Source organism: Trichosurus vulpecula, chromosome 2, assembly GCF_011100635.1.
Source record: "Trichosurus vulpecula isolate mTriVul1 chromosome 2, mTriVul1.pri, whole genome shotgun sequence".
Taxonomy (NCBI): Eukaryota; Metazoa; Chordata; class Mammalia; order Diprotodontia; family Phalangeridae; genus Trichosurus; species Trichosurus vulpecula.
This window is the reverse complement of record NC_050574.1, coordinates 21283772-21296274: the sequence shown is the minus strand read 5'-3', so window position 1 is coordinate 21296274 and position 12503 is coordinate 21283772. Positions and strand designations below refer to the sequence as shown.

The window sequence follows — 12503 nt, the reverse complement described above, 5'->3', positions numbered from 1 at the left end:
CAATTTGAAATGTAAACACTGCATGTCCCAAGGTGGATAAAAGCATGATCTTTATGGAAGAGGACCTAGGTTTGTAAATCATCTCTGCCCCTAAGTACAAATACAACCTTGGACAACACTTCATCTCTCTGGGTCCCAGTTTCCTTATTCATAAAATAAAGGGTTTGGATTAGCTGAGATCTAAATTCTCTTACAGCTCTAAATCGGTAGTTCCCCCTATCTACCCTCCACCCCCAATCTGCTGACTCTTAAGTAGCGTGACGATGCTCTTGACCTGAGTTCAAATTTGACCTGAGACTCATAGGTGCTGTGAGACCCTGGGCAAGTCACTTGACCTCTTTACCTCAGTTTCCTCATCTGTAAAATGGGGATTTATAAAAAGCCTCTAACTCCCAGGGTGGTTTTAAAGATCAAATGAGATAATATTTGCAAAGCGATAAGTGCTGTGCCTGGTGCTCGTTAAGTACTATATAAACGTTAGCTATAAACACCAACAATAATTATTGTTACTGCCATCACCATCTCACAGAGTCCCCACATTGAAAGGGACCTCAGTGGAGACCCTTCCCTGTAAAAGGAGCCCCTCTGCCACGCTCCCAACAAGAGGTCCTTGCCCTCTGCTTGGAGCCCTGCAGTGAGGTGTCCCTGCCTCCCGAGGCAGCCGATTCCACTTTTAGGTGGCTCCATTTGGTAGGCGGTTTTTTCCTTCTATCACAAGCTGAACTTGTTCTGTTTGGAATTCCCCACCCACTCACCCAATTAGGGTACCTAATTCTGACCTCGCAATCTAAACGGAATGAGCCTAATCCTTTTTTTCTGTGACAACATTCAAAGTTTTTAAAGGCCACGAGGAGTCACAGTGGATAGCGTGCCAGGCTTGGAGTCAGGAAGACCCTGGGCAAGTCACTTACCCCTGTCTGCCTCAGTTTCCTCACCTGTAAAATGAGCTGGAGAAAGAAAAGGCAAACCAATCCAGTATCTTTGCCAGGAAAATCCCATACAAGGTCACCAAGAGTCAGACAGGACTGAAACAACTAAATAACCACAACCACAACAACACGGTGGTTCTTCCCCACTGCTCCCCTCAAGGCTTAACATCCCCAGTTCCTTCAACTGATCCTTATACGACATAGATTCCAGTCTCTTCACTATGATGACTTAAAATGTCTCTCCCTGCTTTGATTCTCTGTAATGTTCAAGGTCACTTAACCCGAGGACCTGGATTCAAATTCTGATTCTCCTATTTACAAGTTGGGTGACCTTGAATAATTCGCTCTGTTTCCTCATCTGAAAAATGATGGGGTTGTACTAGCCGGACACTGGGGTCCCTTCCTTTTTCTAAAACCTTACATCTTGTCTGTAGTTTTCCAACTAGCAAAAGAGTACCACGCTGGCTGCTAGAGGGCGCTGTAAGCCATCACTTGGCCTCCATTTTATCATTGTTGGTCACTTTTAGCTCCAGTGCTCTGAAATTGTAAGCAGTGAGTTCATAGGATTAGGGGTGGGGAACTTGGGGCCTTCTAGGTCTTCAAGTGCAGCCCTTTGACAAACCAAATCCCCTCAATACAAGAATTTGTTCTGTAACACTTGGACTCGGACAAAAGGCCGAACCCAAGGACCTAGAAGGCCACATGCAGGTTCCCTACCCCTGGTAGGCAGAGTATCCTGGATCCCTCCCACACACGTGGCATGGACGCTTTGGCCTGTTCCTTTTCTGACTCGGGCTGGTCCACCGCTCCTTGGGTAGCCGGGCGCTCCCGCTGCCCCGCTTTTGTCCTCTTGCACCTCAGAGCTCCCACCAGCCTTGACCTCCCCGGGAGCGAGGACCCCGGGCACTCTGGCCAGTCTCCTGATCCTGGCCTGGCCCTCCGTTCCCTCCTGATGCACTTCGAATGAGTCAGTCCTTTGGCTGCGATGATCGACAGTCTTGCCGCACGCTTGATTTCTGTGCTTTTGCTCTCCTTTACAGGTCGCTAATATTTTACTCAACGGTGTCAAATATGAGAGTGAGCTGAACGGCTCTGGGGAGGTCTCGGAGCAGCCCCTTTCCATGCGGCGTCTCTGTTCCACCGTCTGCCACATGCCGAAAGCTCTGAGAAATCTCTGTATCAACCACTTCCTGGGTAAGTGCCAACCGCACCGCGGCTAAGGAAGGAAGGGAAAGTCCTGACAACAAAAATGATGTTCAAGGTGGCCCTCCCGTGGAAAGTCCTACGATTAATATCACCCTTTGGAGTTCATGGGATTTAGATCTGGAATGACTTCGGAAGTCCTGGGTTCATAGAGTTTGGGCCGGAAGGACCATCTCACCCAATCTCGTTTGACAGATGAGGAAGGTGAGACCTCTGACTTGCTCAGAAGTACAGAGGTAGCAAATGGCAGGGTTGGGATTCAAATCCAAGTCCTCCGCTTTCGAATATAGCACTCTTAAGGTGCTGTCTCCAGAAGGTCCCCTTCAATTCATTTTAGGCAGGTGGTTGGCACAGTGTGGATCGAATGCTGGACTCTTGAGGTCAGGAAGACCTGAATTCCAATCTTGCCTCAGTCACTAACTAGCTGTGTGACCCTGGAGAAGTCACTTAACCTCTGCTTGCCTTAGTTTCCTTGTATGTAAAATGAGAATTATAATTAATAATAATAATAGCATAATATATATGTAATAAGGCATACATTTAAAGCACTTCGTAAAGCTTAAATAGGTATATAAATGGTATTATTATTAATTTGTCAAAGTAGCTAGCTGGGTCATTGTTGAGGGGCAAGATTATGAAAAAATTAGGAGGAGGGTGAGGATGAAACCAACATGGCTCCATTTCCAGGTTCCCCTGCCCCTTCCAAGTCCCTAAGAGAGGTACCTGTTCCTAAGTTGATTAGTAGAACATGTAAGAGTCAATGATAAATTGTTTATTTTTCACTTTCACTTTGGGCTAAAACAATATTAAAGAATTACAGATGGGCAAGGGAGGCACGGCTTTTGTGGGTGACATGAGCGTGTGACACGAGTGTGTGACAAGGGAGAGCCAGGGCTTTAGTGTGTGACACGAGTGTGTGACATGAGTATGTGACAAGGAGAGCCAGGGCTTTAGTGTGTCTCAGGAGTGTGTGATATGAGTGTGTGACAAGGGAGAGCCAGGGCTTTAGTGGGTGACATGAGTGTGTGACATGAGTGTGTGACAAGGGAGCCATGGCTTTAGTGTGTGACATGAGTGTGTGACAAGGGAGAGCCAGGGCTTTAGTGTGTGACATGAGTGTGTGACAAGGGAGAGCCAGGGCTTTAGTGTGTGACATGAGTGTGTGACATGAGTGTGTGACAAGGGAGAGCCAGGGCTTTAGTGTGTGACATGAGTGTGTGACATGAGTGTGTGACAAGGGAGAGCCAGGGCTTTAGTGCATCTCAGGAGTGTGTGATATGAGTGTGTGACAAGGGAGAGCCAGGGCTTTAGTGGGTGACATGAGTGTGTGACATGAGTGTGTGACAAGGGAGAGCCAGGGCTTTAGTGTGTGACACGGGTGTGTGACAAGGGAGAGCCAGGGCTTTAGTGTGTGACACGGGTGTGTGACAAGGGAGAGCCAGGGCTTTAGTGTGTGACATGACAAGCAGGTACCCAAGACATTCAAGATAAAAGTTACACAAACAAAATGTAACCAGTTAAATGCTAATAGCTCTAATCGCCCCTCAAGTGCTTCCTACCTATATGACCTTAGGCAAGTCACTTAGTAGGAGCTAGCATTTATATAGCCCTTTAAGGACTGAAAAGGGCTTTATATAACAGCAACCCTATGAAGCAGGAGCTTTCATCCCCATTTTTTTTTACAGTTGAGGAAACTGAGGCAGACAGAGATTAAGTGACTTGTCCAGGGTCACACAGCTAGTAAATGTCTGAGGCTGGATTTGAACTCAGGTCTTCCTGACTCCAGTCCTGGCTCTCTCTCCAATGAGGCAGCATCAGTTGCCTGGCATTTGAAAATTTTTAAGAATCTCAGAATTGGAAGGGACATCACCTGAGACATGCCACACCCTTTTTGCATCATTTGTTCATGGTTGTGACTACCCATTATTTCCTCTGGGGCCAAGCAGAGTAAACCTGAGCCTTCCTTCCACTTGACTGGGAAGGGAATAAGCATCTATATAGAGCCTACTATGTGCCAGATATTGGGCTTAAGTACTTTTTACAAATATCTCACTTGACTGCTCTTCATGTGCTTAAAAACTATCATGTCCTTCCACCAATCCCCCCCCCCCACCTTGAGCAAATCACATGATCTTTCTGAACCTCAGTTTCCCTGTGTGTAAAATAACCCGATGGACTTGACGATTTCTAATATCTCTTCCGACTCTACGTCTAAGTTCATTTCTCCAGTGGGGGACAAATTTTCTCCAGCTTAAATATCCCCAGTTGGGGCAAATAAATAAATAAGCAAAAAAGATGCACACAAATAAATAGCTGGACAAATATGTATATATATTCAGAGCATATATGTGTGTGTGCGTATATATATATTTATATTTATATGTACATTTTGTTATAGGAAAAAAAATCTCCTTTCAAGTTCCTGTGGTAGGTTGCTGTTGCCAAATAAAACTATCACAATGCAGAAATTAGTTTGAAAACCCAAGTTTATATGCTTAAGCACAGGATTGTAACAAGGCTTTTTATAGACAAAAATTACATCAGAGGGGAGAGATAATCTTCCCAGACCATGGAGCTGAACAGATTTTGTTAAACAGAATCATAATTGCATCCATCTCCTAAGGAAACAGACCTGATTAAAGAGACTCTATAAGTAAACTAAATTAGATGACAGATTCAACCGACTACATTTAGAGAGTTCCCAATGGGCTGATTGAGAGGAGATTTACACGTCACAAAGATAACCAAAGGTGGAGCCGGGAGAATCCTCCCACAAATAGTTACATAAATCACTTTGGGAACCTCCCTTTTGGCTTCTTATCTTAGGAGTATCAAAAAGTCTTCCCTTGATATTATTATTCTATGAGTCAGAATTTTAGCTAGGTGAGACTAATATTAAGAGGAGACAGGTTTCAGTTAGCCGAAGGTTCCCGGAGGAATGACATCATAAAAGTGAATAAAAGGAAATATGAATATTCACATCACGGTATTTTATGTGCGGTGATTACACACTTGTTGACGCCCTCTTGTATGGGACATGGTCTCTCCCTTCCCCCTTTCTCTTCTTTTGGATAAGTATCTCTCCTTCCTGCACAGATCCTCATGGACTTTCATCATTTGTATGTTCTGAAAGGAAGGTATTAGATAAAGAGGGAGTGAGAAAGGGGCCATACTATATGATTAATGATGTACAGATGAGCATAGAAGCCCTTCTCTGCGTGAGGTTGTGGGGAAGGACCTACTATGTGCCAGACATTGTTCAAAGCGCTCTGCAAATGTTATCTCATTTGATGCTGATAACAATCCTAGGAGGGTTATCATTCCCATTTTACAGGTGAGGAAACTGAGGCAAACAGAGGTTAAGTGACTGACCCAAGGTCACAAAATTAGTAAGTATCTGAGGCCAGATTTGAACTTAGTCTCTCGGATTCCAGGCCCAGTGCTCTATCCACTGTGCTACCCAGCTATAGGGTGAGAGAGTAGGGTTCCCTTATTAGAAGCTTTTTCCACTTGTGTCTTTTCTTGTAGGGTGGCTCTCATTTGAGGGCATGCTGCTTTTCTACACGGACTTTATGGGTGAGGTGGTCTTCCAAGGGAACCCCAAAGCCCCTCACACTTCAGAAGACTATCAGAAATATAATGCTGGAGTCACCATGGGATGCTGGGGGATGTGCATCTATGCATTCAGTGCAGCATTCTATTCAGGTATTCAATTCAACCATGTGACCCTGGCTATGGGCCAGGTACTGTGCTGGGTGCTGGGGAGACCCGAGATAAGAGTAATGCAGACCCTGATCTCAAGGGGCTTGCATTCTTCCAGGGAGAAACACAGACATAGATAAGTCAACATACAAATATGCAAAAGCGATTTGGGGGGTGGGGTGAAACCCCAATAACTGGGGGTGTGGGAGGGGTTCAGGAAAGACCTCTTAGGGGAGGCAGCTTTTAACTTGAGCCTGGAAGGGAGCTAGTGAGTCCCAAGAGGTAGAGTTGAGGAGAGGGAGTATTCCAGGTATAGGAGCCAGCCTGTGCAAAAGCACGGAGATGGGAGATAGAAAGTCAATTGCAGAGTGTAGAGAGGAGCTAGTGGGTCAGTTTGATTGGAAAGTCATGTTGTAGGACAAGTGTCAGTCTAGAAACTTGGGTTAGAACTGTATTCGAAAAGGCTTGAGATGCCAAACAGAGGCAAATGAAAGGCATCAATAGATTGATAGGGAGATAGTTATATAGACATCTGTTCAGAAAGAAGTAATGACAACCAACATTTATTTAGGGCTTGAAGGTTTGCAAAGTGCTTTACAAATATTATCTCATTTGAGCCTCACAACCTTGGGAATTAGGTACTATTGTTATCCCTTCTCCACAGATGAGGCGGGCAGGTTAAGTGACTTGCCCAAGGTCATACAGCTGGGAGTGTCTGGGGCTAAATTTGAATTCGGGTCTCTCTCCCTCCAGTACTGGTGCTCCATCCACTACCCCACCTAGCTGCCTCCTAAAGGGCTAGGCTCCAGATTTCTTTGAAACTCTGTATAACATTTATTTAGGCACTGGGATACTTTAACAGAGTAGGTCTATTTGTGCCTCTTATTAAATGTTCTGGACCATTTGCAGAAAACATAGCACAGCTTCCTCTGAAAATTCCCTTGCATACATAGATGGAGGTGGAAGTTTTCTCCAAAGTTTCTTTGTAGGTGGAGAAAATTAATAAACATATTTTTTAAAACTAATAAAATAAAATCTTATAAAATGTAATGTTTATAAAGTTATAAAAGCTAATGTTTGCATCCTGCATACTAAATTGTCGGTGAGGATTCTCATCAAGACAAGATGAAAGACGAACTTAAAGTTGATAATAAGGGTGCACAAGATGTTCCCATATTATAAAATTGGTGACCCCATTGGTACCTGTGTTAGACGGGGTACCCTCACTTTTAGAAATGGAGGAGAAGGCACAGCCTCTTGGAAGGCAGTGGCAAGGTTTACGGTAAAGATACAAATGGTCCTCTTTACACTTAGACCCCAAAGGGCATTGAGGCACTGAGAACCCTCAAGGCTGACATTTTTGTGCTGCCAACGCTGAGTGGAAAGCCACCCTCGGTCTCAGTCCGTTTCTTTCTGTGATTCCCAGCACAAAAACCTTGAGCAGCTGAGGTTTCAATAGGAAGTGGGGCTGTGGCAGCAGACTCTTATGTGGAGTAAGCTTTTCGAAAAACTGCTTACCCCATGAGTAAAGTGGACCATTTAATGCTTTCATTTTAATTCAATCTAACCTGCATTTATTAAGAACTACTTACGATGGATGGTCCAGGCATTATGTCAGGTGCTGGAGAGACAAAAGGGAAAAAAAACATCTGAAACTCTTCCCGCCCTCAAGGATCTTATATTCTACTGCTGGGAGAGAAATTTACCAATATGTAATATACAAGGTTAATTCCAGGGGGAGTGAGGTGGACATTAAAAGCCCGGTGCGGGAAGTATTAGCCGAGCTATGTATGCTTTGAAGGAAGCTAGGGATTAACAGGAGGCAGAATCGATAAAGGAGTATGTTCCAGGCACGGGGAGACCAACCTTTGAGACGTCGCATCGCGTACCAGGAATGAGCAGCAGGCTAGTTTGACTGACAGAGTCAAAGTGAAAGGGAATGATATGAAATAGTCTAGGAAAGGTAAGTGGGAGCTGGGCTGAGGAGTTCATGGAATGTTTTGTGATCTCTGTGGTGGCTCACTATCTTTCTCTGTTTTGTAGCAATGCTAGAAAAGCTAGAAGAATACTTCAGCATTCGCACGCTGTATTTCATTGCCTATCTTGCCTTTGGATTGGGCACAGGTCTTGCCACACTCTCCAGGAATATCTATGTGGTTTTATCACTATGCATAACATATGGGATATTATTTTCTACCCTCTGCACCCTCCCCTATTCTCTGTTGTGTGATTACTACCAGAGTAAAAAGGTAGGTGGTGCCCCATCCCACCCCCCTTCATATTCATGAAAAATCTTAAAATGGAAACTTGTTTTACTTAGGCCCATTCCAATTTCTCTGACCTTTTAGAACTGATCACTACACCTGAGTCCCACTGGAGGCAGACTGCTCAGAGGGCAGCCTGGGGCTCACAGGGGCTAACCCACCTGACCTTAGAGTATAGCATGTGTCAGAACCCGAGTTTTCCTTCCTGACTCCAAATAGAGCACTTTATTTCTCTACATCAAATGAAATAACATACATAAAGTGCTTTGTGTACCTTAAAGCATGTATGTAAACAGTAGCTGTAATTACTATTACACCATACGATCTTTCTGGGAGAGATACCACTAAATCAGTTTGTCCTTTCCCTCTCTGGTGACTGCTTCCAGTTCTTTTGCCAGGCTCACTGTGGCTGCTGCTATGTTTGTATAAAAGATTGGCTTGAGTGGGGTGAGAAGAAAAGTAAATCCCCTTCCTTTCCTTCCTTCCTTTTTATCTTCCTAATCCTTCCTTCCCTCCTCCTTTCCTTCCTAATTCTTTCTTCCTTCCTAATCCTTCCTCCCTCCTTCCCTCCCTTTGCCTTCTCCTCTGGGTTGTTACCTCTCCATAATTACCTATATGTAGGAGCCTGAAGCATCCTTTTCTGTGAGGCAATTTGGTGTTGCCAAGTAGATCAGCCTTGAGTGGGGCTCAGATTCCCTTGCTTAGGAAGTCCTGGCTTGGTAGTGAGCAGAGGGGTCACCTATATAACGCTTGGAAGCAGAGTTTAGCACCAAGTAGGCAGGTTCTATTCCAATATGCCACATTACTTATGTTAAAATGGAGGCCCTTCCAAGTACTCAAGTATGGCAGTTGTCCATACTATGGAGAAAGAAAGCAAGCGATACCCCCCTGGGCATACCTGAATATATTGCACATGCCACCCTGTGGCAGATGAGGATGCTCTGTTGCTCAAGCTTCAGCACAATGAGAAAAGGTTCCCCTTTTTGCTATGAGATTCACTCTTGGCAGTCTTGGGCAAAGAGTGGGCAAGTTACTGTTGACTCTAGAAAGAAGCCCAATTGTGTCAACTCAGCTGAAGTGGTGGTGGCTTTCTTTTCTGACCAGGCTGTGTGTAACGGCTGCTAGAATGTATAAGTGAACCCATTCTAATCACCCTGCTCTTCTGGCTTGATTTCTTCAGTGAGGCCACAATCCCATGTTGGCAACATCCAAGTACTTTCTTTCCGCGAGAGCCGGGTCATGCGAGGGGCACTGACCTCCTCCTGAGCATTGCCCCTAGCCCAGGTGACACTGCAGCCCCCTCTCCTGTTAAAGGAACACGGCTGTCTTCAAGAGACTCCGGCACACAGAGTAGTTGTGACTCTCTCCCTTGTAGTTTTAATTAATGTGAGTACTCAGAAGTCCTGATCACCTTAACTGCTGGAATTAGATAGATGTGCCCAACCCTTAGCAGACAAAAATGCTGTTTCTGATGGGCTGTGTGGCTTGTGTGCTTCCAGGAGAGGCTGTCAGCTCCCCGATTCGGAGGTCAGAACAGAATCAAGCATCGGCTTAGTTTCGTCTATTAATATCATTGAGTTTCCTAGGAACGTGTCAGAAAGTCTTCCAGCCATCTCCCCAAGGGAAGGGGTAGCTGTATACATCCCACAGAATGCTATTGTATTGCCCTTGGTCACAGAACGGAATGGGGCAAGGGACATATATCTCTGATAGAAGCCAGGCCTGAGGACAGTTGGATTTCTAGATTGATAGTGACCCCCGTAGTAGCAGAGGCTTTTGATTTTGGCTGCCTCAACCTCTGGGACCCGTTCCTGACTTAAGAGGTTATTACTATCCTGTCCCTCCGAGGTAGAGATTCAACGCTGCCCTGACATGTATCCATAACTGTGCATGTGTTATATTAAAATGATGTAGAGAAAACTGGCTATTGAATGAAATAATGTAGGTAAAGCCTTTTGTAAACCATTTGTAAATATATGTCAGCTATTAGGAAAGGTTTCTTTTCCATACAAATAGCTCTCAGCTAGGACAGCTTCTGGCCTCTGGGTGCAATGTTGGCATCTGATGAAGGGTAACTGGCTTCTTTAGGGGATGATTCAGCAACACTTGTCATATGACCACAAGGCTGCTGGTGCTTGTCATTAGGGAAGATGGAATAGAAAGGGATTTTCAGGAGCCTCTAACTTACCAATAGAATGGATTCACAAAGTTCATCCGAAGCTTGCATTTTCCCAAGGAAACAAATTGATAATTGGTTTGATTGACTCCCTGAGCCATCTCACAGAAATCTGTTAAACCCAGGGGTTCGTGACTGTTTGGTGTATTCTAGACCCCGTTAGCAGACTGGTGAAACCTGTGGACCCCGAATGTGTCTAAGGATAGCACCATTCTGTGGGTTGTAGGACCTGGGGCAGAGGATCGATTGGTTTAGAAAAGAGGACGTGTGACTTTTTTCTAGAGGTTCTTAAGAGATCTGTAGGAATGAGGGAGGCCTGTGAACTTGCTTTTTTAAAAACATTTTGATAACTGTATTTCAATATCATTGATTTCCTTTTTAATCCAATGTATCTCACTTGATGCATCTAAAACTATGATGCGTCTAAAACCCCAGACTTCATCGAATTGACTGCCTAAGGGGGTCCAGGATAAATTAAAAGGTTAACAATTTCTGTTTTTAAGAAGTTCTGTTTTAGAAACAGAATCAGTGCTGAAAGAGGTTGAGTTTGTGACATCCTCTTCACTTCTGGTGCCCCCATCTCCAGGTACCCCAGGCTAGCCTCTCACTGTCCCTGCTACCTTCCGCTCTCTCCTTCTCCTCTATAATTACACACACACACACACACACACACACACACACACAGAGAGCTTACCAAAGTACTGTAAAAAATTCTCTTCCTCTCCTCTCTGTTGGAAGGCTCAGTTTCTCCATGCCATAAGTGCTTGGTAGGCATCAGGGAGAAAGCCAGCTGATTGAATTAATTCACTCTACACATGCACAAATGACTTTCATCTTTTAACAAAGAGGGTGCTTAGCTTACCCTATGCTAATTCTCACTATGGAGAATTTCTCTCACAGATATACTTTCCAAAGATATGATTTCCATTTTATTTTTAAATTTCAAGAAAACAAGATACCCAAACTCTTTTTTTTAATTTCATGAGTGCCACCATGCCCTAGGCCCAGAATCTCATAGTTTGGAAGGAGACCAAACAGGTCACGCTTCTCTGAACTTTATCTCGTTTATGGCCCAGATTCTTTGGGGTGTTGTCATCACTCTAAAGACAAATATAGAACTCTTGGGCTATTTTCCGGCTTGAGGCTGGCAGTAGAAAATCTGAAAATGTCCTATGGGGGCTTCCTGGTGGTCTTAACATTTGTGTAGATGAATTAGACACTCTTTTGTTGCTGTTTCAGAAAAGGTTTTATGGTTGAGGAATTAATGCAATGGATTATGCATTGTTTGGTTTGTCATACTTTTTTTCCTCACATTTTTCTTCCTTTTGAATCAGTTTTCAGGGTCAACTGTGGATGGCACCAAGCGAGGAATGGGGGTAGACATCTCCCTCCTGAGCTGCCAGTATTTTTTAGCTCAGATTCTTGTCTCCATCATCATGGGACCGTTGACCTCAGTGGTGGGCAGTGCCAATGGGGTAATGTACTTCTCCAGCCTCATGTCTTTTGTGGGCTGCTTGTACTCCTCCCTTTTTGTCATTTATGAAATTCCTCCCGGTGAAGAGTTAGAAGAGGAACACCAGCCACTTCTGCTGAACATCTAGTGCCCCAAGGACCTCTGTTTTGGGACTAATGCTTGTAACACAGGCATTGTGAAAAAGGGCTAGTTAAGAGCTGACCAATGGAATGACTGGATTGCCTTGACCAGCCTTCTCAACCGGTGCACAAGTGGAAAGATTTCCTTTTGGGATGTAAATATGTGACAAGACAATAAATAATAGCAAAAAAAAGAAAAAAAACCCCAAAACTAAGCCTCCTCTTTCTCATGGTGAGGGGTTATCCCAGCAGGGTGAGTAGAGGAACTAATAGTACCTCTGTCGATCCTGAGGTGGAAGAAGCTGTGAGCGTGGACTGAAAAGAAGAATGCTATGTTTCTCCTGCGCCTTACTAACAGAGGAGACCTCATGGATCCCAGCATTCGCCCTTCAATATAAAGCTAATTCCTTTAAGATCTTCTAGGAGGCATGGGGTCCACTTTCATTTTAGATAGTATATCAGCAAGGTAATAGTCACACAGCCTATTAATGGGCGGAAAAAATCTTCAAATCTAAATTGCTATTACAAATAGCAAAGAAGAGGTTATCTAATTTCCCTTGATATATATGTATGTCTCTTGGTCAGAAAGTCTTGTTTTATCCTTCAGATTCTTCTGTAAGTGCACAGTAGAATTGG

The 12503-nt window shown here is 44.3% G+C and overlaps 1 protein-coding gene across 1 annotated transcript in view; it reads left to right on the top strand.

The window, feature by feature from the left end:
- Positions 1-12291, top strand: part of SLC45A1 (solute carrier family 45 member 1) — a 34599-nt gene extending 22308 nt beyond the window's left edge. Inside the window, exons 6-9 of the mRNA XM_036742479.1 lie at positions 1970-2123; positions 5661-5837; positions 7878-8083; positions 11609-12291. Of these exons, the coding sequence (XP_036598374.1) occupies positions 1970-2123; positions 5661-5837; positions 7878-8083; positions 11609-11875 (804 nt within the window). The 3' untranslated portion in view covers positions 11876-12291. The remainder of the gene's footprint in view (positions 1-1969; positions 2124-5660; positions 5838-7877; positions 8084-11608) is intronic.
- Positions 12292-12503: the final 212 nt, after the last annotated feature.